The 26,132-nt window shown below is 37.7% G+C and overlaps 2 protein-coding genes across 2 annotated transcripts; one reads left to right on the top strand and one right to left on the bottom strand.

Moving 5' to 3' along the window:
• The first annotated feature begins 2,248 nt into the window (after positions 1 to 2,248).
• tspan13b (tetraspanin 13b) lies at positions 2,249 to 14,781 on the top strand. Its single transcript, XM_057827168.1, has 6 exons — positions 2,249 to 2,472; positions 8,354 to 8,521; positions 9,763 to 9,843; positions 12,933 to 13,046; positions 13,183 to 13,293; positions 13,483 to 14,781. The coding sequence occupies exons 1-6, from the start codon at positions 2,410 to 2,412 to the stop codon at positions 13,555 to 13,557; spliced, it is 612 nt and encodes a 203-aa protein (XP_057683151.1). The 5' UTR covers positions 2,249 to 2,409; the 3' UTR covers positions 13,558 to 14,781.
• A 5,256-nt stretch (positions 14,782 to 20,037) lies between these two features.
• On the bottom strand, positions 20,038 to 25,792 carry agr2 (anterior gradient 2). The gene is made up of 8 exons (XM_057827924.1): positions 25,699 to 25,792; positions 23,142 to 23,263; positions 22,994 to 23,057; positions 22,873 to 22,925; positions 22,723 to 22,799; positions 22,538 to 22,601; positions 20,279 to 20,362; positions 20,038 to 20,202 (listed from the first exon to the last, which is right to left on the bottom strand). The coding sequence occupies exons 2-8, from the start codon at positions 23,248 to 23,250 to the stop codon at positions 20,153 to 20,155; spliced, it is 501 nt and encodes a 166-aa protein (XP_057683907.1). The 5' UTR covers positions 23,251 to 23,263; positions 25,699 to 25,792; the 3' UTR covers positions 20,038 to 20,152.
• Positions 25,793 to 26,132: the final 340 nt, after the last annotated feature.

The raw sequence follows: 26,132 nt of genomic DNA, 5'->3' as shown, positions 1-26,132 counted from the left end.
AACAATTAAAAAAAAAACAACAACATTGCAGCCATGTCATTTTTTTGTATGTCAATCTTAATAATACATGTATATGTTTACTAATGTCATTTTCACATATTTTAAGAAAACAACAGGGATCCTTTAATCCAATAATTTGATTTAAAAGAGGGGGGGGGGGGGTTATTATTCCGCAAATATTTGTGAAAGGTGTCAGACCAACTTCAACAAAAAAAAAAAGTGCTCTCCAGTGTTATTTCTTTTTGGAAATCTACATAGGCATATTTAGGAGAAAGTGAATAGAAATTTTAATTATGTATATTCTGCCATCTAGTGGAAGAGCATTTAACTGTCCGTTCTGTCGCTGTGGCCTGGTAGTTAGTAAATGTAGTAAATACGAATTTCATTTTCAGGCATTTTTTCATGCCACACAGGTTAGGAATCCAAGAATTATTGTCAGTTAGTGAACTACAAAATAAATAATGCTAGTGGAATAGCTATCATCCACCCACACAAGGACCCATTTTGCCCAAAATAGCCAGTTATTCAGTTCAAAGGAATCGAAAACAACTCCATAAAGCATATTTGACCAATGAGAAGCTGCTTGGTAAATTCAGTCTGACAAGACGTCGCTTTCAATGGTGCTCCACCCTATGGATGTCAGACGCCATTGAAGCAATGTTTATGACTGGAGGAAATACATCTAATCTTCAAAATAAAAGAAGAGTGTTTCAAGAGGAAAAACGTCAAGTCTTGAGTCATTCATTTTCTATAGCGCTTTTCCTCACGAGGGTCATCAAAAAATGCACAATGCCATGCATATCACGCATAGGAACATAAATCCATAAAATGAAAATATCATTTTGTTTAGAAGAGGTGACATACTTTTTTGTTTTGTTTTGTTTAAGTTAGAAGAGTGTTTAATCGTGGACCGACAATATGGGGCGCCGTTTGTAAAGCAGCACACTCTGATAATCACGACGACATTTTCTCATATTTAACACAGCAGCGTATTTAAAATGTGTGAAATTTTTAGTCACTTTTTTTTTTGCACATTTACAACATTATTTAGCAAATTAGATATTTTTGAATAATAAGTACTAGACTTAAATGTTTCAATCCAGAACTAAATATTTAATTTAGATCTTAAATATAAATCTTACATTAATATCTTAAAGGTTATATCTTAATTCTAAATGGTAAATCTAAATCCTTAATCTAAACGTCTAAACGAATCAATACTAAATTGAAATCTTAAATCAAAATATTAATTGTAAATCTTAAATATAAATCCTAAATGTAAATCTTAAATTTAAATCATAGTTAAATGTAAATCTTAAGTATCTCAAATGTAAATCTTAAATCTAAATCCTACATCTTAAAACGGGTGAAACTAAATATTTAGCTAATATGCAAACACAGTCTGAGCTGCTCCAACTTTTACTTTGTTACTTCCGGTCACCAGTCATGTGAATTTGCATATTAGATAAAAGATATAGGATTTATATTTGACATTTATGATTTTGATTTGAGATTTACATTTAAGATTTGCATTTAGGATATATAGTTAATATTTAGATTTAAGATATAGATTGAAGATATATATTTAAGATTTAGACTTAGGATTTAGATTTGACATTTAAATTTAGGATTTATATTTAACATTTAGATTCAGGATTTAGATTTAAGATATAAAATATATGTAAGATTTAGATTTACATTTAAGATTTAGATTGAAGATATAAATATTTCTGGATTTAAACATTTAAACCTAATACTTATTATTTGAAAATAAATATTGAAATTGCTAAATAATGTTATTAAAGTGCAAAAAAATGACTTCAATTTTCACACCACATTTTAACCCCTTCTAGCCAAATGTATCACATTTGATACACCTACAATTTCATGATTTTGAGACTAATTCAGAATTTTGAAATAGCTTTCCCAAACAAACAAAAAAACGCATGCATCTGCAGGTTCCATGAGAAAAAAAAAACAGGATTTAGCAAGGGTTATAGATATAAGAGCACTTATTACACATATTTTGTTTTTTTACAAATTTGGAAAAAAAAGGTTTCATAAGACCTTATTTTTCAAATTTTGTGATTCTCTGACAATTGCTTCATGTTGCAGGCATTAAGGAGTTAAACACTAATGTGGCGCTAAATGTAAGAAAATGTTATAATTTTTAGCATGTGATGCTTTACAAACGGCGCCATTCTTTTATTTTGAAAAGAAAATGCACAACTTCCGTTCTTTGAGCGTACGCTACGACCGAGAGAAGCGACGCGACAGGGCGTTCTGCTGCTGGATGGCTGCCCATCGCTGCTGAAATATTCCTCCAAGACGTTTTCCCTTTAGAGATTTGATTTCATATTTGACCCTTCTTTTGCCTATTTATTTATCGTTTGATCTTTTTGCTCCAAAATGGGTTGCGCTGGATTCACCTGCTCCAAACACTCCCTGTGCGCGCTCAACATCCTCTATGTTGTAAGTATCATCACACTGCACCATATGGATTAGGTCATGACTATTATGATTGGACTTTCCAACGTTTCTTTTCTTGGGAGGAAGTCAATGTGGAAAGGAAAACATCTTGTGATGAGGTCACGCACTTGCCGAATCAATTATTCACCGAGGAACCTTGTCAGATGCTAAGTGTGTGACCAGCACAAAAAAAGCGAAAAGAAAAAAAGGGGCTGCTTATTTGCTCTCATAATGGCAGAATCCGCTTTTTATAAAGCGCTTTCCTCCCAACGCCCTTTTTACTGAAATTTCAGAGGATGTCCTGTCGCTTTTATCTTTGTCTACCATCTCATCTTCCGAGTATTTGCGTGGCTCAAATCAAGTGACTATTTTTGGTCATTGAGAGAGAGAAAAAAAAAAACTATATGTGGACATCCCATTTTGGGTTATTTAGGCCACAATATGTTGTCTTCATGGCCCAAAACGGGATGCTCACAGACCAATTGTCTCAATTATATATTTTATTCATTATACGATGTATGTTTTTTTTTTTTTTTTTTTTTAATAATCATTATCTTTTCATAAATGAAATATGATTGGTTTGCAACCCGTTCAGGGTGTACCCCGGCTCCTGCCCATAGATTGGCTCTAGCAGGGGCGCTGCCAGGGATTTTGGGCCCCATGAAAAGATATCACTTTGGGCCCCACCACCAGTGCCGGGACACACTCACACATTTAGAGTATCAACTATGTAATTTCCTGCATTCTGGTGAATCTTTACACACCAATTTGTGCATTTTCTGCATTAATTTATGATGAAAACGTTTTTATGTAAACATACAGAGTATAGAGCAATAATAGACTGATATCAATAAGAAATGTACTGAAGGCCATCTTTTACAATCTAAATATATTTTTTATTAGAAATGGTCTCAAAGCAAATACCATAATGAATGACTTAGAATAAATGTTTTAACTATACTACAGTATACATTACAGGATACAACTGTTTTAGTATGAAGAGCTTGCTAAGGGTTTGCCTGCTGTACTGATTAAATGTAAGCTAAAAGTGGAGCAAACACTAGCTAGCAAACAATTACAGTATTTCATTATGAGGTAGGCTTAGCCCCATCTGCAAACTCGATCTCCACTATAGGCTGCAGCTCCAAAGCAAGGTCTTTTGTTAACAAACTAAATTCAATTGAAGACAAATGAAATTCAATAAATTCTTGACAAACTGGATTCAAGCAGATTTTAAAAAAGAAAATTTCCACACCAACTTTCAACATCTGTAGGATACCCAAAAATGCCATCATTATTTGGAATTCATGTTTTCGAATAGGTGAATGTCGCTCATTGAGGCCGGGAAAATCCCGTATTTCTTACGGACTGAGCTGGGACCTCGCTTCGGAGCTTTGTAATAGACATCGTGAACAAACCATTTCATGAAAATACGGGGGTTGGGGGGGGGGGGGGTGGCTGGCAATACATATGCTCTGTGGGTGTTTACTTTTTGCCAAAAACAAAACAAGAAAAAGAAACCCTTCGTTTTATTCCTTAAATTTGCAAACGATTACCAAATGTTCAAATTTTCTTTGTGGGCCCCATCAGGGCATGGGCCCTTAGAATCAAGATTACTTTTCATCCCTATACGGCGCCCCTGGGCTCCAGCACCTTGTTAGGATAAGTGGTTCTGAAGATGTGAATGAAAGGAATGCATTAATAAAAACAAAATCAATAACTTTAAACTAAATAGAAACAGAAATACACTGCTTATGCCCCCTAGTAATACTCTTAACCTTGCTAAAGGTACTGGACCCCACAAGTTTCACATGTGCTTTCACCAAACACTTCAGGATTCGAAAATAAAGCAATTATTTTCATTTTGAAAACCAATATATGGCGGAAAACACTCAGTTGACTTGAAGTTCCGCTCTGAGACCCCCAGTTTGGCCAAACTTCAAAACTGGCCGATATGCACGTGTGATACATCATTGGAAAGCTTAAAATCTCCATTTTCGGGGGGGGTGGGGCGGGGGGGGGGCGAGAGATTTGGAACAGAAGGGCATTTAAAAAAAAAAAAAAAAATTAAAGACACCATGATTTTAATGAGATATTATCGCGTACTTACCTCTTTTCGATCCAAAAACTCCTTGTATCACTGAGTGTCAAGACACAGTTGTGAATGGCCACAGCTGGATTTTGGGGGGATTTTATTGGTAATATAACAAGGGTCGCGATGCAGAAATCGCAGACATCAAAGAGTGGCCGAGATGTTCTTTTTCATATATTTAACCATTTAAATTTTTCTTCAATTTTTCTTTGTTTGGATCAATTACTCATCATCCAACATATTGGGGAAAATGTGACCAAAAAAAAAATACAATTAAGGGATAGTTATGATGTAGATATCCGTGACTTACAGTATTTACAGACTTTTTTTTCATTGCGACGTAATTTGTTTAAAAGTTTAAAATATGCAAGTGATTTTTTTTTTTTTTATGAAATATTAGACATCAACTATTGATTCTAAGCAAAAAATAGCAGACATTAAAATGGTAAATGGACTGTACTTATATAGCGCATTTATCTGCATGTTTACCATGCCCAAAGCGCTTTACATTAGCACGTATTTACCCATTCACGCACACATTCACACACCAATGGGGCTGCTGCCATGCAAGGCGCTGTCAACCCATTGGAGGCAAATTAGGGTTCAGTGCCTTGCCTAGGGGCACTTCGACAGTGGGCAGTCGTAGCCGGGAATCGAACCCCTGACCCTTTGGTCCAAGGACAACTCTAGCTACCAATTGCGCCACGGCCGCCCCATTACTTCCCTTCTTTTTATGGCTGGGTTGAAACAAAAGCAGTTGCGCGACGTCTGTAAACGGGGGTTTTCAGGGTAAAACGGACAAATTAAAAATAGTTTGGGGGCTTAATACGCCATGAATCTACTATGGCAGCATATAGACATTGTGTTCTATGAAACACAACAGTTCTTTTGGTTTAAAATACAGCAGTTTATTTTAAAGAGGGGTGCCAGAGCAAAAACTGTTTTTTCAGTCTTGTCTGTGTTTTCCGCCATATCCAAGCTAACAAGCTAATAACTGAGCAAATTCCCATTCCAAATTCTTCTCATTTAGACAGCATGTGTTTAAAAAATTTGAGACCATTGGTCTGTCGTATTCCCTCATACCAAGTGCGAGTCAACCTTCCACTGAGCAAACCAGTTGCTCCTCCAATCAGATCGAGGAGTAGCAGTTAAAAGAAATAGATTAAGCCTGTAAATTGGGAGCAAACCAGTCCAAAACCTGGTCTAAAAAGCCACTTTACTTAGATTTAATCAGCGTACAAAAGGGTTTAGGACTTCGCCCAACCCCTGGGGTACGATCGAACCCAGGTTAAGAACCACTGCTCTAATGATTTATTATTTTACTTTTGTAATATTGAAATCAGTGCTTGCAATTGACAATGATAAATTCATTTAAACAGGGAGGACCGGCATGGAATACTCATCTTTAAAGGGTTAAATAACATCAAAATCTTAGTTGTGATATTCATGTTTCAAATGACAGGTGACCGTATCCGTAAGCCCGTCAGAAAACCTTGAGAACATTACACCTACAGGAAACTCAACAGCTGCATGAAACCTTTATCTGCTGTGCCACTTGGCTACCGGGTTCAAAGGGAGCTCCGTTATGACTTACCTCAACTCTTAATGGACATTGCACCGCTTCGTAAGCGCTGGCTCACCTTTAACTGGAACAAGATTAGAACAGCGGGTCAAATTGACCCATTTTTCAGTTTGAAGTTTACAAAATGTCACATTTTGGCAATGAAATGAATAACCATGGACTTATCCATGGGATAAACACTGCTGGCCAAAAGTATTGGCACCACTGCAATACTGTCAGATAATGCTCAATTTCCCCCAGATAATGAATACATTTACAAATGCTTTGGTAGTAATATTTTCATTGATTTTGCTTGCAATGAAAAAACACAAAAGAGAATGGGGGGAAAAAATTGAAATCATGATCATTATACACAAAACTCCAAAAATGGGCCGGACAAAAGTATTGGCACCCTTTGAAAAATCTTGTGACGCTTATCCAATTTGTGTAATGAACAGCACCTGTTACTTACCTGTGGCACATAACAGGTGGTGGCAAACACTAAATCACACTTGCAGCCAGTTAAAATGGATTAAAGTGGACTCAACCTCTGTCCCTGTGTGTACCACATTGAGCATGGAGAAAAGAAAGAAGACAAAAGAACTGCGTGCAAAATTGTAAGGAAGCATGGGTAATCTCAAGGCTACAAGTTCATCTCCAAGACCTAAATGTTCCTGTTTCTACCGTGAACAGTGTCATCAGTAGGTGTAAACCCCACGGCACTGTGGCCTACCTTCCTCGATGTGGACGGAAAAGAAAAATGGACGAGCGATATAAACGACAGATTGTGCAGATGGTGGACAAAGAACCTCCACTAACATCCAAACAAGTTCAAGCTGTCCCGCAGTCAGAGGGTACAGCAGTGTCGACCCGTACTATCCATCGGCGTCTGAATAAAAAGGAAAGACCCCACTTCTGACCCAGAGACATAAAAAATCCAGGCTGGAGTTTGCCAAAACTTACCTGAGAAAGCCAAACACGTTTTGGAAGCATGTTTTCTGGTCATATGAGACAAAAGTAGATCTTTTGGGGAAAAGGCATCAACATACTAGTCCTTCTCAAAAAATTTCAGCAAAAGGATTCCCGACAAAGTATTGAGTGCATAGCTCATATAATTAATTGAAGGTTGACTTTTTTTGTATTTAAAAAAAAAACACTTTTTTGTACTGGTTGGATGAAATATGCTAATTTTTGGAGATAGGGATTTTTGTTTTTTCTTGACGTTTTTGCCAAAACCATCAATATTAAAACAATAAAAGGCTTGAACTATTTCAGTTGTGTGTAATGAATCTAAAATATATTAATGTTTATCAGTACATTACAGAAAATAATGAACTATCACAATATGCTAATTCTTTTGAAAAGGACTAGTAGAGTTTACAGGCAAAAAGAACGAGGCCTTCAAAGAAAAGAACACGGTCCCCACAGGCAAACATGGCTGAGGTTCCGTGATGTTTTGGGGTTGCTTTGCTACCTCTGGCACTGGACTGCTCGACCGTGTACACGAAGTTTGAAGACTACCGACAAATTTTGCAGCATCCAGTGTGAGAAAGCTGGGTCTCCCTCAGAGGTCATGGGTCTTCCAGCTGGACAATGACCCAAAACACACTTCAAGAATGACTAGAAAATGGGTTGAGAGAAAGCACTGGAGACTTCTAAAGGGGCCAGACCTGAATTCCATTAAATACCTGTGAAGAGATCTGAAAATGGCACCCTTCAAATCTCAGAGACCTGGTCTAAAATTCCAGCAGAAACTCATTGTTGGATACCGTAAGCGATTGTTCGTGGTTATTTTGTTTCAAGGTTTTGCTACCAAGTATTAGGCTACGGGTGCCAACACTTTTGTCTGGCCCATGTTTGGAGTTTTGTGTAAAATGATAATGATTTTTTTTTTCTCATTCTCTTTTGTTTTTTCATTGCAAGCAAAATGAAGATATTACTACCAAAGCATTTGTAATTGCAATCATTTTCTGGGAGAAATTACCTGACAGAATTGCAGGGGTGCCAATACTTTTGGCCAGCAGTGTAAACAGAGGTGGGTAGAGTAGACAAAAATCATGTAAGACCAGCGTTACTTCAAAATAACAGTACAAAAGTATACACACAAGCGGTTGAGGAAATCTAGGTCACATTCCAAAATGCTGGACCTTAGGGTTTTTCTGATTTCTAAATGTTCTGCTCTTATCAGAAATAAGATTGCGTGTCTGATTTTTTTTTTTTTTTTGCTGCAGATGGTGAGCCTGCTGATGATCGGAATCGCCGCTTGGGGGAAGTGGTTCGGTCTGGTCTCCAGTTTCCAGGTGGTGGGCGGAGTCATCGGGGTGGGCGTCTTCCTCTTTTTTGTGGCTCTGGCCGGCCTCATCGGCGCCATGAAGCACCACCAGGTCCTCCTCTTCTTTGTATCCTTTACCTGGCGTTGGAGGCCAAACTAATACGACCTGTTCCCTCGCTTTGTCCAAATTTGTCAATGTATTCTTCTATGTCACAGTTGGAATGGAATGAAATGCCCTTTCTCATAAGAAAATAGCATTAAGTCGCCGTTACTGTGGTTGACTACTATGCCTCATTCCGCTTATTGGGGAATTCATGCTGCTTTGGCTGGATGTAATGTGATTAAGATTTTCGTTCACTATACAGGGAGGCCTCAAATTTTGTTCCTACGCCAGCGACATCACCGGAATTACCGCGTAAATCGGATTTCACCATTAAATATACGTCAAAATACTGCGTATGAAAAACTAATGTACATTAAAATAAAAAAATTCAGATGCTGTACTTATCATTACTGCCGAGGGGTTTTCAATGGTTTATTGTAGTGCTGCAATGATTAACTCGAGTAATTCGATTAGAAAAATCAAATTTTGCTGCTTCGAGGTTTCGTTTAGAGTCACATTGTCATGGTTTATTTTGAAAGTGTTGCATTTAGTTTGGAATTTTATTTTGTATTCACATTTCTCTTTTGAAATTGTAATCTTAGCAAGCCAAAATAAATATTATTGCAAGGATACACACTTCTTTCATTGTTTTACCGTACATATGCTAAATTCTATTCTGAAACGCATTAAATGTTCGTAATCCGATGACTAGATTATTCGAACTAACTGTTAGATTAATCTAAGTCATGGGTAGCTGCAGCCCCAGTTTATTTGCAACCGAACACGACTACTGTGAACAGCCACCTCAACATCAAGCATCAAATAATGTTGAAACTTTGTCCTGACCTGTTTTATTGGCAAGAAAATTACGTAGAGTACATCTAAGACTTAACCATTACAACATTGAAATTCAAGTTTGTAATGTTAAAGTCAAATTGCAAGTAGACTGACTGCCAAAATGTTTAGGTTTAAGAGTTAAAGTACTGAATAACAGGTTTTTGTGTTCTGTTTTTTCTCATTTCTATTTACTACATATGTATTTAAGACCAGGTTTTCCAGCTACTGAAGGCTCATTGTTTTGGAAATGTTTCCATTAATTGCAGCTGTGCAATATGACCCAACGCAGCATCAAATTTCACTCCGTAGTCAAAGCGTTGCTTTGTTTCGGCACAGTTTATTCAAGGCAATGCAGAGCTGTTTTTTGTGTGTGTGTCAAGAAAAATGAATTGTGTCAAGTGTGGGTTTGTTCCTCAACTCTGAATCAGTACATGATCATCCTTTTCATGGTGTTTATCGTGCAGTTCTCTGTTTCCAGTGCCTGTCTGGCTATCAACAAAGAGCAACAGGTGAGGTGAAATGGTTTAAGCTGATAAATAACCAAAACCTGGGAATAGAGGCAATATCCCATACAGCCAAGTTGACCTTTTTTTGTCAGAAAAACTGGAGGGGAAAAAAGGTTTATAACTAGAGTTGTCTGATAATGATTTTTTAACTGATACCCGATATTGTCCAACTCACATACCGATATAAAACCGATTCCGATAAGCGCGGTCGTGCACTTAACATTTTATTGCTAATTGTATTGTGATTCCCAACCAGATGCTTTAATAATGATAAATGTAACAACTTCAATGTTTTCAAGGGTACCACGGAAAGACATGAAGTTCTTAAAATATAAATGTTAGTACGAGTTATAATATTAAAAGCCCTCTTCATGTTTTCATTTTCATAAATTTTGTAAAAATTTAAATAAAAAAAAATAAACTAATAGCTCGCCATTGTTGTTGACATCGCAGAAGGTGACATCACATGGGCTCCCTGCCCTACTTCCACAGTGTCACTCTAACTATCTAAGGTAGTGATTTAAATACACCACAAGGTGTCAATGGCGAGTTTTAAATTCATTAGAGATCAAGCCAACGAGTGCGTTTTGTTCCTCGACTGACGCCGTAGTTTCCGGGTTCATTGTACCTTACGTTCATTTGAGTGTGGTCTTCACAACGTACAAGACTCCTGATAATGGCTCCCAGCATCATAGTTTGTATATCGTAATATTGCCATCTAGTGTATTTGTTGAGCTAAACGAGTTGCTAAAATGTTCAGAGTTTTACCAAAGTCTGAGGAAGTTTTATGTGTATTTTATAGGGCTGTCAAACGATTAAAATTTTTAATCGAGTTAATCACAGCTTAAAAATTAATTCATCGTAATTAATCGCAATTCAAACCAGCTATAAAATATGCCCTGTTTTTCTGTAAATTATTGTTGGAATGGAAAGACACAAGACATATAGAAATTCAACATACTGTACATAAGTACTGTATTTGTTTATTATAACAATAAATCAACAAGATGGCATTAACATTAACATTTTGTTAAAGCGATCCATGGATAGACGTAGTTCTTAAAAGATAAATGTTAGTACAAGTTATAGAAATTTTGTATTAAAACCCCTCTTAATGTTATCGTTTTAATAAAATTTGTAACATTTTCAATCAAAAAATAAACTAGTAGCTCGCCATTGTTGATGTCAATAATTACACAATGCTCATTGTGCTTAAACCCATAAATTCAGTCACACCAAAGCGCCAGCAGAGGGAGACAGAAAAAAACACAAGTAACAAGTGCACATGACACTGCTGTCATTTTCATCTGTTTGAGTGGGGCATGTGCGTTAATTGCATAAAATATTTCAACGTGATTAATTTAAAATATTAATTACTGCCCGTTAACGCGATAATTTTGACAGCCCTACACTATTAAAATATCTTGATTGTGAATGCCAGTTTTCTTTGCATTTTTGTTTAACCGTGTGAGAATAACCATGTCAAATACAGGCAGGTAGTCATGGGACATGCAAATGCAATGACAATTCCCAAGATGCATTTTGATATGCTTTTCTACAGTTTGGATTTTATTACTTTTCTGGTAGTGTGGTAGTTATATGGAATGAGTTTATATTTTTCAATCATTTAATTTTTGCATCATGAATGCAAGTAGTCTGCTCACATAACTAATCCCAAGCATCTTCAGACCAGTTTAAGATCTAATGGTCAATTAGCATAACTGATGTGTTAAACCAGTGCTTCTCAATTATTTTCTGTTACGCGCCCTCAGGAAGATGTAAGCGTTTCGCGCCCCCCCCCCCCCCCCCCACACACACACACACACAACCCTCTGCCGCCACTGTAATTTGTATCATTTGCCTATAAATTATTAATATAAGTATACCTCTGCATAATATTGTGTCCTTTTTAATGTTAAAGAAATAATATATAGCTCAACTTACAATAAAGTATAGAAAAGACAAAGTGCATCAATTTGCCTGAATAAAAAAAAAAAAAAAAGTCACATCCAGTCTGTAAAAAAAAAAAACATTCACGCTACATTTTTGACCATCTAATAGTGAAAAATTTTAATAAAATCAATCAATAAATACTAATAAATTCAAATAACCATTTAACCGTAAAAACAAAAAATAATCGAACAAAAACATTGGACAGTGGGACAGTTTTAATTTAGTTATTTTGCACTGAGCAACTCGGTATGCCACCTTAAATGATGCTAACAGTGCTCGCTGGTTTACTGATGTAACACTGCGAAACAAAGCGAGATGATTGGCAATATTCAGCACATCTTGGCTGAAAAAAAAATCAAGTGGCTTATCAATGTGAGTGGGGTCTAATGTTCTTAAGTGATATCTTATTTGATGTGGCTTCCTGTTGTCCGTTGCAAACATTTTTAGACACAGACTGGTCTTTTCTCGTCTCCCACTGTATTAAAAGTCAAAGCCAAACGCTACATAAGCTTAGTCATATTTCCTCGTCTTAGCTCGTCATATCTCCAGTGCTCCTTGCTGTGTGCTCCTGTTTTGTTCAAAAATACTGCGCACACTTTGAAAATGGTACATTATTCAAGTATGACAAAAAACTATGTTCCCGAGGTCACATGCGCCACCCCTGGAATCGCTCTGCGCCCCCCTAGGGGGTCCCGCCCCACTATTTGAGAAGTTCCGTGTTAAACTGTGACCAGTTCTGGCTCAAAAGCATATTTTTTCTATGTTCACTTTGAAAGCAACATGCATATTGGCCCAATCCCGAAAATGGAAGTACTGATATTATCCAATTTCATTTAAAAAAAATGCTTTTATCGGTGAAGGTATCTGACCTCCTAGCCAGATCGGCAGAATCACGCCAGCCGAACCGCCGGACCCGCACTGGCGCAGTTTCGGGAGGACCCCGGCAATCCGGCCAGAAGGGCAAAGGCAATCAAAACGGCACATCATAAAAGGATTTTTTCTTTTTTTTAAACAAGATTCAGCAGGGATGCACTTGATCATCACCTTGTCTTTCCCTTTGAGACGTTTAAAACATCACTAAAGTGTGAATTTAAGGATGACTTAACTTATCAATAAGAAACATGTCTATGCACTTTCAGGATCATCTGCTAGAAGTCGGCTGGAATAACTCGCAAAGCACCCAGAAGGATGTCGAGAAGAGCCTCAACTGCTGTGGCTTCAGACAGGTTGACCTCAACGCCACCTGTGACGCCGTACGTTTGGCTCCTCTCCCTGCCAACGTAGCAACAAGTCCAACTCAAATGTTTTTCTAGTAGTTTGGACCTTATGCATTTTTGAAATCATAAACACAGCTCCGCTTATCAGCTTTGCCAATGTTTTTTCCTGCAGGCCTGCTTTCCCAATCACTCCTGTTTGCCATGTGCCGATAAGATCCAGGAACACGCAGATGAAGTACTGCGTTTCGTAGGAGGGATCGGACTCTTTTTCAGTTTCACCGAGGTGAGCGTTAACAGACATTTAACAGAAATAAGTTAAGCTTGTTGAAGTTGCTATTCACTGTAGATGTTTTGACTTTTGAATGAACCTAACTCACAAAGCAATAGTCCACCATCTTAACGCTGCGCTCGAACGGTCTGATTTTGGTGTCACGGCTCACAAACGATGACTTTCTATGTATCTTGCTGTCAGATTGTGGGCGTGTGGCTCACCTATCGCTACAGGAACCAGAAAGACCCCCGGGCCAACCCCAGCGCGTTCCTGTGAAAGTCTCCGGAACTTTCTACCTGTAAATACCTGCCTATTCCAATTTAATGTGATTAGTTTTTTGTAGACACGATCTTGTCACCTCCGCGACCGAAACGTCTCTTTTGGAGAATCCGTTTGTGTCTTACACTGCTGCCGCAAACAGAGTACACAGTTAAAGAGCCATTTTTGTTAACTGTATGTTGTTTGTTTTTAGTATTCACAGAGCTGCTTTAGCCGTTCTCTTGTATTATCTTAGTGTCACACTGAATGCAATAATCCACATTATGATTTATATTATTTAAACCTTGTCTGACAGTGCTGTAAGGAATGAAAGGAGTGCGATATTTGTGTTTGTAAGAAAATGTATGTGTTGAAACTAGGGCTGTCAAACGATTAACATTTTTAATCGAGTTAATTACAGCTTAAAAATTAAATAATCGCAATTCAAACCATCTATAAAATATGCCATATTTTTCTGTAAATTATTGTTGGAATGGAAAGATAAAACACAAGCCGGATATATACATTCAACATACAGTACATAAGTACTGTATTTGTTTATTATAACAATAAATCATTAACATTATTAACATTCTGTTAAAGCGATCCATGGATAGAAAGACTTGTAGTTCTGAAAAGATAAATGTTAGTACAAGGTATAGAAATTTTATACTAAGCCCCTCTTAATGTTATTAAAATTTGTAAAATTTTCAATCAAAAAATAGCTCGCCATTGTTGATGTCAATAATTACACACCATGCTCACTCATGGTACCAACCCACAAAATCAGTTGGACCCAAACGCCAGCAGAGGGCGCCAAACACCCAAAAAACAAGTAAGAAGCGGACATTATTACACTGTACTGTCATTTTAGTCTGTTTGAGTGGGGCATGTGTGTTAATTGCGTCAAATATTTTAACGTGATTAATTTAAAAAATTAATTACCGCCCGTTAACGCGATAATTTTGACAGCCCTAGCTGAAACACTCTCAACTTGTCTTACTTCTGACTGCTTCCAGTCCATTTAGCGACATTTGCATGACTCTTGTAAATATAGGCAAGTGTGTCAGAACTGCACTGGGGATCCTGTAAATTGACCTTCTGAGACATTACCCTCAATAAAACACTGAAGGAGTCAAATATAGTCTTGTGTCCCGTTCTTTCTAGAAACATCTTTTTCACCGCACACCATTTCCTATAGTGATGCAACCAGGTGCGCCGAGCCTTCGAAGTGTGTGTCGAGTAATGAATGGACTTTTTCGCGAAGCGGGTACCGAGGCTCGCTTCATTTAGGGGAAGTTCCGAAAATGATGACGTCCGAAGCCTCGCTGCCCAGCCTCACCATGTGACTGCTTCAGGGAACGCTTTAGATCTGCTGTGCGCGGTTTGACAGTTCGCTTCAGTCTATCAACACCTGGCTATCCATTCAAAATGCGGGTGTTTGAAGGAGAGTTGCGATCAGGTGAGAGTTTGAATGGTTTGGAGAGTGCAAGGTTTAGGAGAGAGGAGAGAAGGGTACAGTAGCTGATAGGATGGAGCCAGCAAGAAAGAGGACTTTCTCTCTGTGAAAAACTTGTTTTTAATAAAACAATGAAACACATGCTATTTTTAGACTGTGACGTCGCATCGTAAAGCGGAAGTAAAGCCAAAGTGGGACATTATAGACCCGCCCTCGCATAGAAACAACGTAATTTGTGCCACTTTTCTCCGGTAATCTTTCAAAATCGAACATACCGATCACGCATTGCTTTTTTGGTACTTGTAGAAACGACTCTAGACATTACGACAAATGAAGGATGTTTTCTTCATACGTTTCCGGAAACCAAAAACTCGGGAGAAAAAAATGTGAGGACCGAATCAACTTGCGTGGACTTTAACACCAGCTCGGTGAATCCATTCACATTTCATATGCAGAAAACATTTTGTTGGGTTGTCATGGTCTTTCAGAGGACAAAGAGATAAGCCACTTTTATATTTTTAACTTACTTTTTTAGCGTAACGTTGTGCCGTACTGCTTCTGTCTGACAATGAATGACCTGAAAAGAATTACAATGGTATCTGACTGCCACTGTTACCGTTTCTGTTATATATATATATATATATAAAAAACAACTTTAGTAAGGGGGAAGTGTAAATAAATTATAGAATTAAGATTTGTTATCAATGAAAAAAATTAAAAGTGTTCGTTGGCGGTCACTGCGTAGCATTTGCGATCGCTACACAAAGCTAACTAAATTACCCCCGAGAACGGTAAGAGACGTAGGACAACCAGAGGATATATAAGAAAGACAGGGCTGATGGTAAAGGATAGCCTGTTGAAACAGGAGAATGTCATTGTCAGTCGCGTCGATAAAAAAGCTAAGGCTATGCTTAGGTCGGCTCGTTTTTTTCAGCCTTCGATACTCAAGCCATCTCTTTAATTGAACATTTTTATGTTCTTCCACATCTTTGCCAGTGAATTTGGCACCAGGCACATCATTTTCGGAGAGAATTATTAGGTTTAGCTCTGTAAACATCTCCTTTGTACACGATTTCCATTCATTTCCTATTGGGGACAAACGGTGGCTTGTCCCTACTTAGCAACAGTAGCTAATGTCATGAATATTAATGAACGGAAGTGAAGTATTGCTTACGGTACGCCATTACACAAACACGTTCACTTTCTCCCTGACTACGTGTGGCTTGGCGGTCAGAGCATCCGCCTCCATAAGCGGATTTTAAGGGGAGGGGGGGTGAAAAGTGTCATTGCATGCAATTGACTTTCCTACAAATATAAAAAAGTTGTAAAGCAATAAAACTGCAACAAAAATGAATTAAATGAACAATTTTTATAATGGGTCGAAATTATTTTTCGAGCACCTTAGACAGTCATTTTGCTTTGTATATAATTCAACATATATATATATGTATATATATTATAGGGCTGTAAAAAATTATCGCGTTAACGGTCGGTAATTAATTTTTTTAATTAATCACGTTAAAATATGTGACGCAATTAACCCACATGCCCCGCTCAAACAGATTAAAATGACAGCACAGTGCAATGTCCACTTGTTACTTGTGTTTTTTGGAGTTTTGTCGCCCTCTGCTGGCGCTTGGGTGCAACTGATTTTATGGGCTTGAGCACCCATGAGCATTGAGTGATTATTGACATCACAATGGTGGGCTACAAGTTTATTTTTTGATTGAAAATTTTTACAAATTTTATTAAAATGAAAACATTAAGAGGGATTTTAATACAAAATTTCTATAACTTGTACTAACATTTATCTTTTAAGAACTACAAGTCTTTCTATCCATGGATCGCTTTAACATAATGTTAATAATCTTGATACTATCTTGTTGATTTGTTATAATAAACAAATACAGCACTTATGTACCGTATGTTGAATGTATATATCAGTCTTGTGTCTTATCTTTCCATTCCGACAATAATTTACAGAAAAATATGGCATATTTTATAGATGGTTTGAATTGCGATTAATTACGATACATTTTTAGGCTGTAATTAACTCGATTAAAAATTGTAATCGTTTGACAGCCCTACTATATATATAAAATACAGAAAAAAAATTTTTTTGATGATTTTTTTTTTTTTTTTTTTAATTGAAAATATTTTTTTTTGATTGAAGCAACTTTTGGGGGGGTTGAATGATTTAGATACAAATGTCCTAATCATACACAAAAAGGATTGCTTCAATCAAAGAAAAGTTATTCAATGAAAAATTAAGTGTTCATATGCAAATTTTTCAATCTCAAATATTTTTTCACATTCAAAAACTTTTTTCTATGACTAAATGTTTTTAAAGTGATTTTTCTTTTTGAACATCTATATATTTTTTTAAGCAACTTATTTTTTGATTGAATAATGAAGATAAAACTGTCCTAGCCAAAATGTGGCCCAAACACATGCCCCCCCCCCCCCCCCCTTCCAAAAAAAATAGCCCTGGACTTCCAGTGTTAAAGTAGACACAAGACATCATTAATGCATGTACACACTATTAAAATACACTGTTCAAACAACATACCTCTGTGAAGAATTCAAGACACACGAAGCCATACATGTGCCTGCCTGGATGTTAAATGCCCGAATGAAGTTAACAGCACTAAGGGTGATAATAATTACAAACATAATACTTTCGTATATGAAATGACCATGCATCTCCACTGTGTATTAGCTATCATTTTAGCAGACCGCCATGGCCACACGCGTCATCAGACTCTGGCGTTCCCCAGTGCCACAGGAGCGCACCTGTTCTGAACTGCGCCTGATCACAGGATTGCAAATGGAAAAGTGGGAGTGAGCGCCCCTTACTGGTTGCTCTTTTTAACGTTTTCCCTGCAGGCCTTACGCCTATGGAGGTAGATTTGTGTCTTTAGTATTCAAAAAAAAAAAAAAAAAAAGTTCTTTCAATCAAATAAAAAGTTGATTCAATCAATATATTTTCAATCGAAGAAGAAGTCACTTCAATCAAAAAAAAATTTTTTTTTATTTAATTTAAAAAATGTATTTAAAAAAAATATATATATATTTGAAACTATTTTTCTTTGATTGGTTTTTTTTTTATTTAAGTCAAGTTTTTTTTTTTTTTTTAATTGAAACAACTTTTTTGATTGAAGTAATGTAATTTGGCGTTTGGACCACTATTCAATCAAACAAGTTGCTTCAAACAAAAAAATATATATTTTCAAAAGAAAAATCACTTCAATCAAAAATTTGAAAAAAATCAATCGTAGAAAAAAAGGTTTTGAATGCGAAAAAATATGAGACTCAGAAATTCGCATTTGACCACTTCATTTTTTATTGAAACTGTTTTCTCTGATCAAAGCAATCCTTTTTGTGTTTGAGCCATATTATGGGTAGGCCATTTGTGTCTAAATCGTTCAATCCCAATAAAAGAATCCCAACCAAAAAAACTTTTTAATCAAAGAAAAAAATCATTTGCAAAAATATTTTTTAGGGAAAATATTTTTAAAATTTGAAATATATATATATATTATTGACGTGTCACTTTTTTTGAAAAGCAAAGAGTTTTAAACTTTTTTTTTTTTTTTAAGTGGAAAAAAGTTTTGAAGGCACTTTTTTTCGATTGAATCATTTTGACACAAAGTGACACAACTTCACCACTACTTCCGACATCTTTGAGTGGCATGTAACTACGCCAATGGCATAAAAGCATGAAGCAAGAATAATGGCCACCAGGACTCCATTCAGCCAATGGACTCTGCTCGAGTCCAAGCCGAAAATAAGGCACCGGTATGGAGGTGTGACATCGGCATCTCACCGGAGTGCCCGCGATGGTACGGAACGCAAAACTACATTACTTCAATCAAAAAAGTTGTTTCAATCCAAAAAAAAAAAAAAAAAACCGACTTAAAACAAAAAAATTTCAAAGAAAAATAGTTTTCAAATACATTTTTGAGTTTCAAATTTATTTTTGCATTCAAACATTTTCTTTGATTGAAGTGACTTCGTCTTCGATTGAAAATATATATTTTGATTGAAGCAACCTGTTTTTTGATTAATAAAGACATAAAATATACCTCCATATATGCCCGCATGGTTTTCACCAAGGTCCTAGCGCCCGTTATTACACAAGAAACAATGGAAAAACGCTTCTTTAAATCATATTTTTACTTACTCCATTTGACACCTGGGCTTGCTGAATTAGAGTAAATATCACTGCATGCCCGGTGAACGTCACCGTAATTTTCGGACTATAAGGCGCACCTGACGATAAGCCACCACCCACCAAATTTCACACGAAAACATTTGTTCACAGATAAGCTCCACCGGACTATAAGCCGCAGCCGTTCTCACTGTATTATGGGATATTCACAGCAAAATATATTAACCGGTAACACTTTGACAGAGGTGTCATAAGACTGTCATAATTGTGTCATGACACAGTCATGAGTATTAATGAATGCTTAAGACAGATGTCATTAACGTGTCACTTATGTCAATTTTGAATAGATGTAAAAGAGCTGAGCTGGACATAAATGGAGTTAGTGAAAAAAATTGACACTTCCCGATATCTGTCTTTAGCATTCATTAAATGACAGTGTCATGTAATAATGATGACGGTCTTATGACACCGCTGTCAAATAAAGTGTTACACTTTAACCCAAATAAAACAAGCCACAGGATTCAAAATGAGGGGAAAAAATATATAGTCTGAAAGGTACAGCAATTCCACTTTGTTCATTCATGTACGTAAAGCCCAATGAAAGATAGCTAACCTGCTTCCTAACCCTGCTTCCTTTTGACTGCCATTCCATGAATTTTGTCCAGTTGGGTGTTAGCAGCTTTTTTAAGAACAATCGCCTTTGCCTCTTATGCATCACAAAAAGAAGGCATTAGCTACCAAGACATGGAAGAGTATTGCATGATTAACGACCGTTGCTCAGACACATTTTCAAAACAAAAAGGCACAAAAAGATGCAACCTACAAGCATGAGATCATCTGGACAGTATCACTCGTAAAGAATCATATCAGTTAAACAATAAAGAAACACTTAAGCGTTCATATTTATTACAGTAATAAAGAATAGGAATTTAGTGTCATCTTTCACAGGCACCGACAGCATGTTAGGGGCAACATCCCCACATTCAAAGCTCCGACTTGAGGAGTTTCTTGGCCTTCTGCATGTTGCTGATCACTAAGAGGAGAGAGAGAATCATTGCATTCAAAATTCCTCACGTGAATCCGAGTGTGGTCGCAGAGTGTCATCTCACAGAGTTTGAGGTCAGTTGGCTCGTAGGCATACAAGCGGTTAGCATAGCGACCGGTGATGTCAGCTCTCACCGTCATTGAGGGGTCTGAAAAGCCAAGGCAAATGTATTTGTGTGGCACAATTCAACACAAGGCAATTCAAATTGCTTTGCATCACATGAAGATCCACAAACCGATCAAACGATGAGTAAAACTCACATTCAAATCAAAAAGTTAAAAACAAAGACAATCGGAAATAAAATAATTTTAAACAAAAACAATAGAAATCAGAAATGATACAATGTGGTAAACAACGTTTTCAGCCCTGATTTAACAGAGCTAACAGTTTGAGCACACTTCAGGCCACTTGTTCCAGAGGTGACCAAATTCTGCCTCAACCTGTTTGGTTCTTTTTGGAACATACAGTAGATGACCGTAGGGGTCTAGATGATTCATTGGGGTCAAACAAATCAAGCATGTATTTTGCTCCTCGGCCATTACATGTTTTGTTATATCATGTAGTCTATCCTTTGACTCACAGAGAGCAGAATACTCAGAGAGGTAAAAAAGAACCCTAGAGCAGGGGTGCCCAAGTCCAGTCCTCGAGAGCACCTATCCAGCTTGTTTGCCATGTCTCCCTCCTTGAACACACCTGAATCAAATGATCAGCTCATCAGCATGCTCTGCAGGAGCCTGAGAATGATCCTGATTATTTGGGTCAGGTGTGTTGGAGGAGGGAAAAATAGAAAACAAGCTGGATAGGGGCTCTCGAGGACTGGACCTGGGCACCCCTGCCCTAGAGTGTCTGCTAAAGACTTACAGAAATCACTGGCACAGTCCAATATCTCTGTGCACACATCAACTATATGTAGAACTATGGCCAGGAATGGTGTTCATGGGAGGATTCCACAGATGAAGCCACTGCTGTCTAAAAAAAATCATTGTTGCTTGTTTAATCTTCGCAAAAGAGCACTTGGACACGCCACATAAGTTTTGGCAAAATATTTTGTGGACTGATGAAGCCAAAATTGAATCTCCACATCATGTGTGGAGGGGGGAAAAAAATGGAACAGCTCACCAACATCAACACCTCATCCCCACCGTGGTGGAGGGAGTGTCATGATTTGGGGCTGTTTTGCTGCCTCAGAGCCTGGACAACTTGCAATCATTAATGGAAGAATGAATTCAAAAGTTTTGCAGGAAAACGTGAGGCTGTCTGTCAGACAGTTGAAGCTAAAAAGAGGATGGATGCTGCAACAAGACAATGATCCAAAACACAGAATAAATCAACTTCAGAATGGTTTCAGAAGAACAAAATACACATTCTGGAGTGGCCAAGTTAAAGTCCAGACTTGAACCCCATTGAGATGCCGTGGCATGACCTAAAGACAGCGATTCATGCCAGACATCCCAGGAATCTGACTGAACTGCAGCAGTGTTGTAGAGAAGAATGGGTCAAGATTAGTCGTGATCGATGTGCCAGACTGATCTGCAGCTACAGGAAGTGTCTGGTTGAAGTTACTGCTGTCAAAAGGGGGGGGGGGGGGGGGGGCACAAAATATTAAATGTAATGGTTTGGTTCACTGATCATCCCCCCCCCCCCCCCTTCTGTCATCGTTTGCGCATACTATCCTCATTAAAATATGAAAACCTATAATTGTTGGTGTGGTTTTAGTTAAAGTAGACACTGCTTTTTCATCTGTGTGATTTTGACAAAGATCAGATCACATTTGATGGTGATTTTATGCAGAAATGTGAGAAATTCCAAAAGCTTCAGAGACTTTTTCATACCACTGTATTCCCATTTTGGCCCAGTTTATAAGTGTAGTTACAACAGCAGTTACTAGCCGGGTTGTCTTTCAGCAGTACTGTAGTGGCATCAAGGTTGGGGGAAACTGCATGGCTTTGATATTTTAGGTCATAGTGTATTTCATGCAAGTAAAATGTTTGAATTAGCCAATATTATGGGTTGGAAGAGGTCTAATAAACCGTCCGGGGAATGGATCTCTCCTGACTGTGGTTCTCCCCAAGGTTTCTTATTTTTTCCAAAGGGTTTTTGGAGTTTTTCCTTGCCGACATGGAGGGTCTAAGGATGGGGGATGCCCAGGACTTTGACTTTATTTAATTCATCTACTGTTTCGGACTGTGTATCATATTGCCTCTGCAAAGCCCTTGGAGACAACCTTGTTGGGATATAGGGCTATACAAATAAAATTGAATTAATATTACAGTCTGAAAAAGATTCACTTTATATGAAATGTTACTGGATTGCATATTCTTACCAACAAAAATGATTCTGGGAACATACTGTCCATCTGGGGAGAGATGTTTGTCTGTGGTTTCATACTGTGGAAAAAGATGACAGACAAATGAATTTCAAATCAAATGTCAGTATTTACCGTAGATCCCCTCGCCCCTCCTATGTGAAAGTTCTGACATGGATAATCGGATATAATACTAAATCTACCATCAAGTTGAGTACAACAAAGTCCTCATCAAGGATTTTTTGAAGCTCATTGTCCTCTGCGAACACTTTCTTCAGCGCTGCAGGAAAAGAAGCAAACCGTCAGACGACGACTTCAACACAATGTTATCCTTTTTCAGAAGAAAAACTTACCTTGGGAGTGAGGACAGTCCTCCAGGTGAAAGAGGACCATCAAAGGCTTGTTCCTTAATTGGTGAGCATTATGCAATGATTTAAGATGGAAATCCTAGTCATTATACCATCCATTTCTTACCTTGACCTCGCCCAGTAAAGTGCTTCCTCATATGTCTGAGCCCAGATCAGCTGATCACCCCATCCTGTAGGGAGAGGATGACTAGTTAGGACAATACTCATAGCTTATATATACACGGAGTTATTATTAGTTGAACTTTCCAACCGACCTCTGGACAGAGTCTGAGGATTCCTCTTGCCCGTCTTTGGGGTGTATTTGCCAAATGTAAAAGACGCGGCCACGAGCACCAAAAGTAGTGACAGTGACGTTTTAATCATCTTTGCGGGCTTACTGGAAGAAAAACAGCATCAGATTTATATATCAGTGACGAGTAAACCACACTGAATCTCTTAAGCTTGCGCCATTCAAATGAACCTCCACATTTTCAATGTTGTATCAAATGACAGCCGTCACGCGACCGATGACGTCCAAAGACTCGTTCGTCCCCGAAAATGCTTCGGACGTCATCAATCACGTAACATTTGTACCTGATAGCTACGCCGGTTCTTTTGAATTGAAAATTACTCGAGCTGGTATTGTTTTCCCATCTCTGCAAACATGAGTTTAAATAAATGTAATGTATACATTGTGAGGGGAAAAAAATGCCCATTCATTCACAATTTATCAGTTTTCCACATGTTGGTATAGCTCATCAGGTCAAATCCTGAACAAGTGGCTTTTGTTGACCACTCATTTTTAGGCTTTCCAAAAAAACATCACAATAGGTTGGGCATAATCACATTTATTTTAGGGCTGTCAAACATTTAAATTTTTTAATCGAGTTAATCACAGCTTAAAAATTAATTCTTCGTAATTAATCGCAATTCAAACCATCTATAAAATATGCCATATTTTTCTGTAAATTATTCTTGGAATGGAAAGATAAGACAAGATGGATATATACATACTGTACATAAGTACTGCATTTGTTTATTATAACAACAAATCAACAAGATGGCATTAACATTCTGTTAAAGCGATCCATGGATAGAAAGACTTGTTCTTAAAAGATAAATGTTAGTACAAGTTATAGAAATTTTATATTAAAACCCCCCTTAATGTTTTCGTTTTAATAAAATTTGTATAATTTTCAATAAAAAAATAAACTAGTAGTTCGCCATTGTTGGTGCCAATAATTACACAAAGCTCATGGTGCTGAAACCCATAAAATCAGTCACACCCAAGCGCCAGCAGAGGGCGACAAAACTCCAAAAAACACAAGTAACAAGTGGACATGACACTGTGCTGTCATTTTAATCTGTTTGAGCGGGGCATGTGCATTAATTGCTTCAAATATTCTAACGGGATTATTTTTTTTAATCAATTACCGTTAACGTGATAATTTTGACAGCCCTAATTTATTTACAATGAAGGAATCTGAGCTTTTAGCCAGATTGCCAGAATCATGCGCTGCCGCAGCTCCAACGGCCCGGCCCGGCAAAACCCCGACAACCTGGTCAAAGCTGGAAAACGGCTTCGAAACACAAGTTGACCATTTATTCAGGTCGACAGCAATCAAACAGCAAGGCAAACAGCAAATAGGTCCCCGACAGAGAGGAAATTCTGGATCCTGGGTCAGCAAAACAACGAGCACACCGGAATGCGACAGTTGTTGGCTAAATGTTCAGTCTTTTTGAAGTCTGTGGTACTGCAGGCCGGACGAAGGGTGTGCCTGGGTGTTGTTTAGGATAATTCTTCTGATGCAGATTTGTTAGTGCGGCACCGTTCGTTGCTGGGTCATGGTTATTGAGGCAACTGAGGTGGGAGGTTTGGCCTGCCTTGACATCTGAGAGGCGCCGAGCTATCAAACTTGGAGTTGATTTTGTTATCGGGTGTTGTGGTAGGACAGCACGTCCCGCCATTTGTTCTGGACTGTCCTGATGAGCTGATTGCGGGATTTTGTGTTGCAGATGTGGTCTTGCCTATAACTTGGTAGTCAGCGCCAATCTTGCTCAGTCAGCTGCATGACGCACGTGTTGGGCTTCCGTGATAAGAAGGCGTCATGTATCTCTTATGCCCTGCTTGTTTTCCTTAAACTGTGATATAAATGCTATTTATTTTATATTGGGCATATTAGAGTAATACAAACAGTAAGTACAAGAAAAGATACTATTCCCTACAACAATCATGCATTTTGTAAAGAGTTTTAATGCATATGTTTCAGTTTAGTGCGAGTGCTTTAGTGAAAGGAAGCAGCTGCTGTAATTTCATTCAGTCATTATGAAATTATTCCTTCTTGTAGTGAAGCCCCAAAGCTTAGAATTATTTGTGATTAAAGAAAAATATTGCAACACAATATTCTTGCCTCATAAGGTTACTTTCTTCCAATACTTTATTCCAGGAATCAATTTCTACAATGACTCTGAGGGTCTAATGAATGAAATTTGTCTGATGTTGACACACGTCTCAGAATCTGTTTACCTGTGCCCCCTTTTAAGAGGAATATCAAATCGCCAGTTTACAGAATACAGAGACCACTAACTAACCTGTCCAACCATGTTTTGTAAGTGCATTTATCCTGGAAAAAAAAATGAAGGAAAAAAACAGTAGGGAGCTAAAGAAAGTGACGACACCTGGAGAGGTTACCAGGTGCAAGTGGAAGATGATTGGCTGAATGCAAGGAGCAAAAACAGGTGGGATTAATGAAAACAAACACCCAAAAAGGAAAGAAATCGTCCAAAACTTGATTCTGATCAAGAATTTCATTGGATTTGAAGCTCTCTTACCTGTTCTTGGATGGTGAGGTGAGGAATGGCAGTGGTGTTCCAGCCTCACCTGCTGCATATTTAAGCACGTCTGCTCACAGTCCCGCCCTCTCCCTCCATCCATCCTGTCACCTTCTTTGTACCGGAATGGCACTTTAAAATCCTTGATGGAAAACCACTTACTCTACTTAGGATTCATTTCTTTGAGTTGTTTTCTATGCAAAATAAAAACGTCAACTTGTGACACTCATGCTTTTGCTTAATGAAGAGATCGTATACAATACAGGTGCATGTCGATCCATTAAAATATGAATATAATCTTTATTTAATTCAAATGATTCCATATTCCACTGAGTATGTGGAGGCAGGGCACTTAAGAGATGATGACTGGGCGCACTGTGATTGGTCAGCTACCGTGCCGCATGGAAGCCAATCGTGCTTCAAACATCACATTC

Source organism: Corythoichthys intestinalis, chromosome 22 (assembly GCF_030265065.1).
Source record: "Corythoichthys intestinalis isolate RoL2023-P3 chromosome 22, ASM3026506v1, whole genome shotgun sequence".
NCBI lineage: Eukaryota > Metazoa > Chordata > Actinopteri > Syngnathiformes > Syngnathidae > Corythoichthys > Corythoichthys intestinalis.
Note: the sequence above shows the minus strand (reverse complement) of the source record. Positions and strands in the feature narration are given on the sequence as shown.

What these genes read in the sequence shown, in the direction of transcription:
- tspan13b (XM_057827168.1), top strand. Translation starts at nt 2,410, where the DNA reads ATGGGTTGCGCTGGATTCACCTGCTCCAAACACTCCCTGTGCGCGCTC. An exon ending in ACCAGGTCCTCCTCTTCTTT is followed by an intron (nt 8,522 to 9,762) that starts GTATCCTTTACC and finishes ACTCTGAATCAG; the next exon opens with TACATGATCATCCTTTTCAT. An exon ending in TCTTTTTCAGTTTCACCGAG is followed by an intron (nt 13,294 to 13,482) that starts GTGAGCGTTAAC and finishes TCTTGCTGTCAG; the next exon opens with ATTGTGGGCGTGTGGCTCAC.
- agr2 (XM_057827924.1), bottom strand. Translation starts at nt 23,250, where the DNA reads ATGATTAAAACGTCACTGTCACTACTTTTGGTGCTCGTGGCCGCGTCT. An exon ending in TCCTCAGACTCTGTCCAGAG is followed by an intron (nt 23,058 to 23,141) that starts GTCGGTTGGAAA and finishes CTCTCCCTACAG; the next exon opens with GATGGGGTGATCAGCTGATC. An exon ending in CTTTACTGGGCGAGGTCAAG is followed by an intron (nt 22,926 to 22,993) that starts GTAAGAAATGGA and finishes TCACCAATTAAG; the next exon opens with GAACAAGCCTTTGATGGTCC.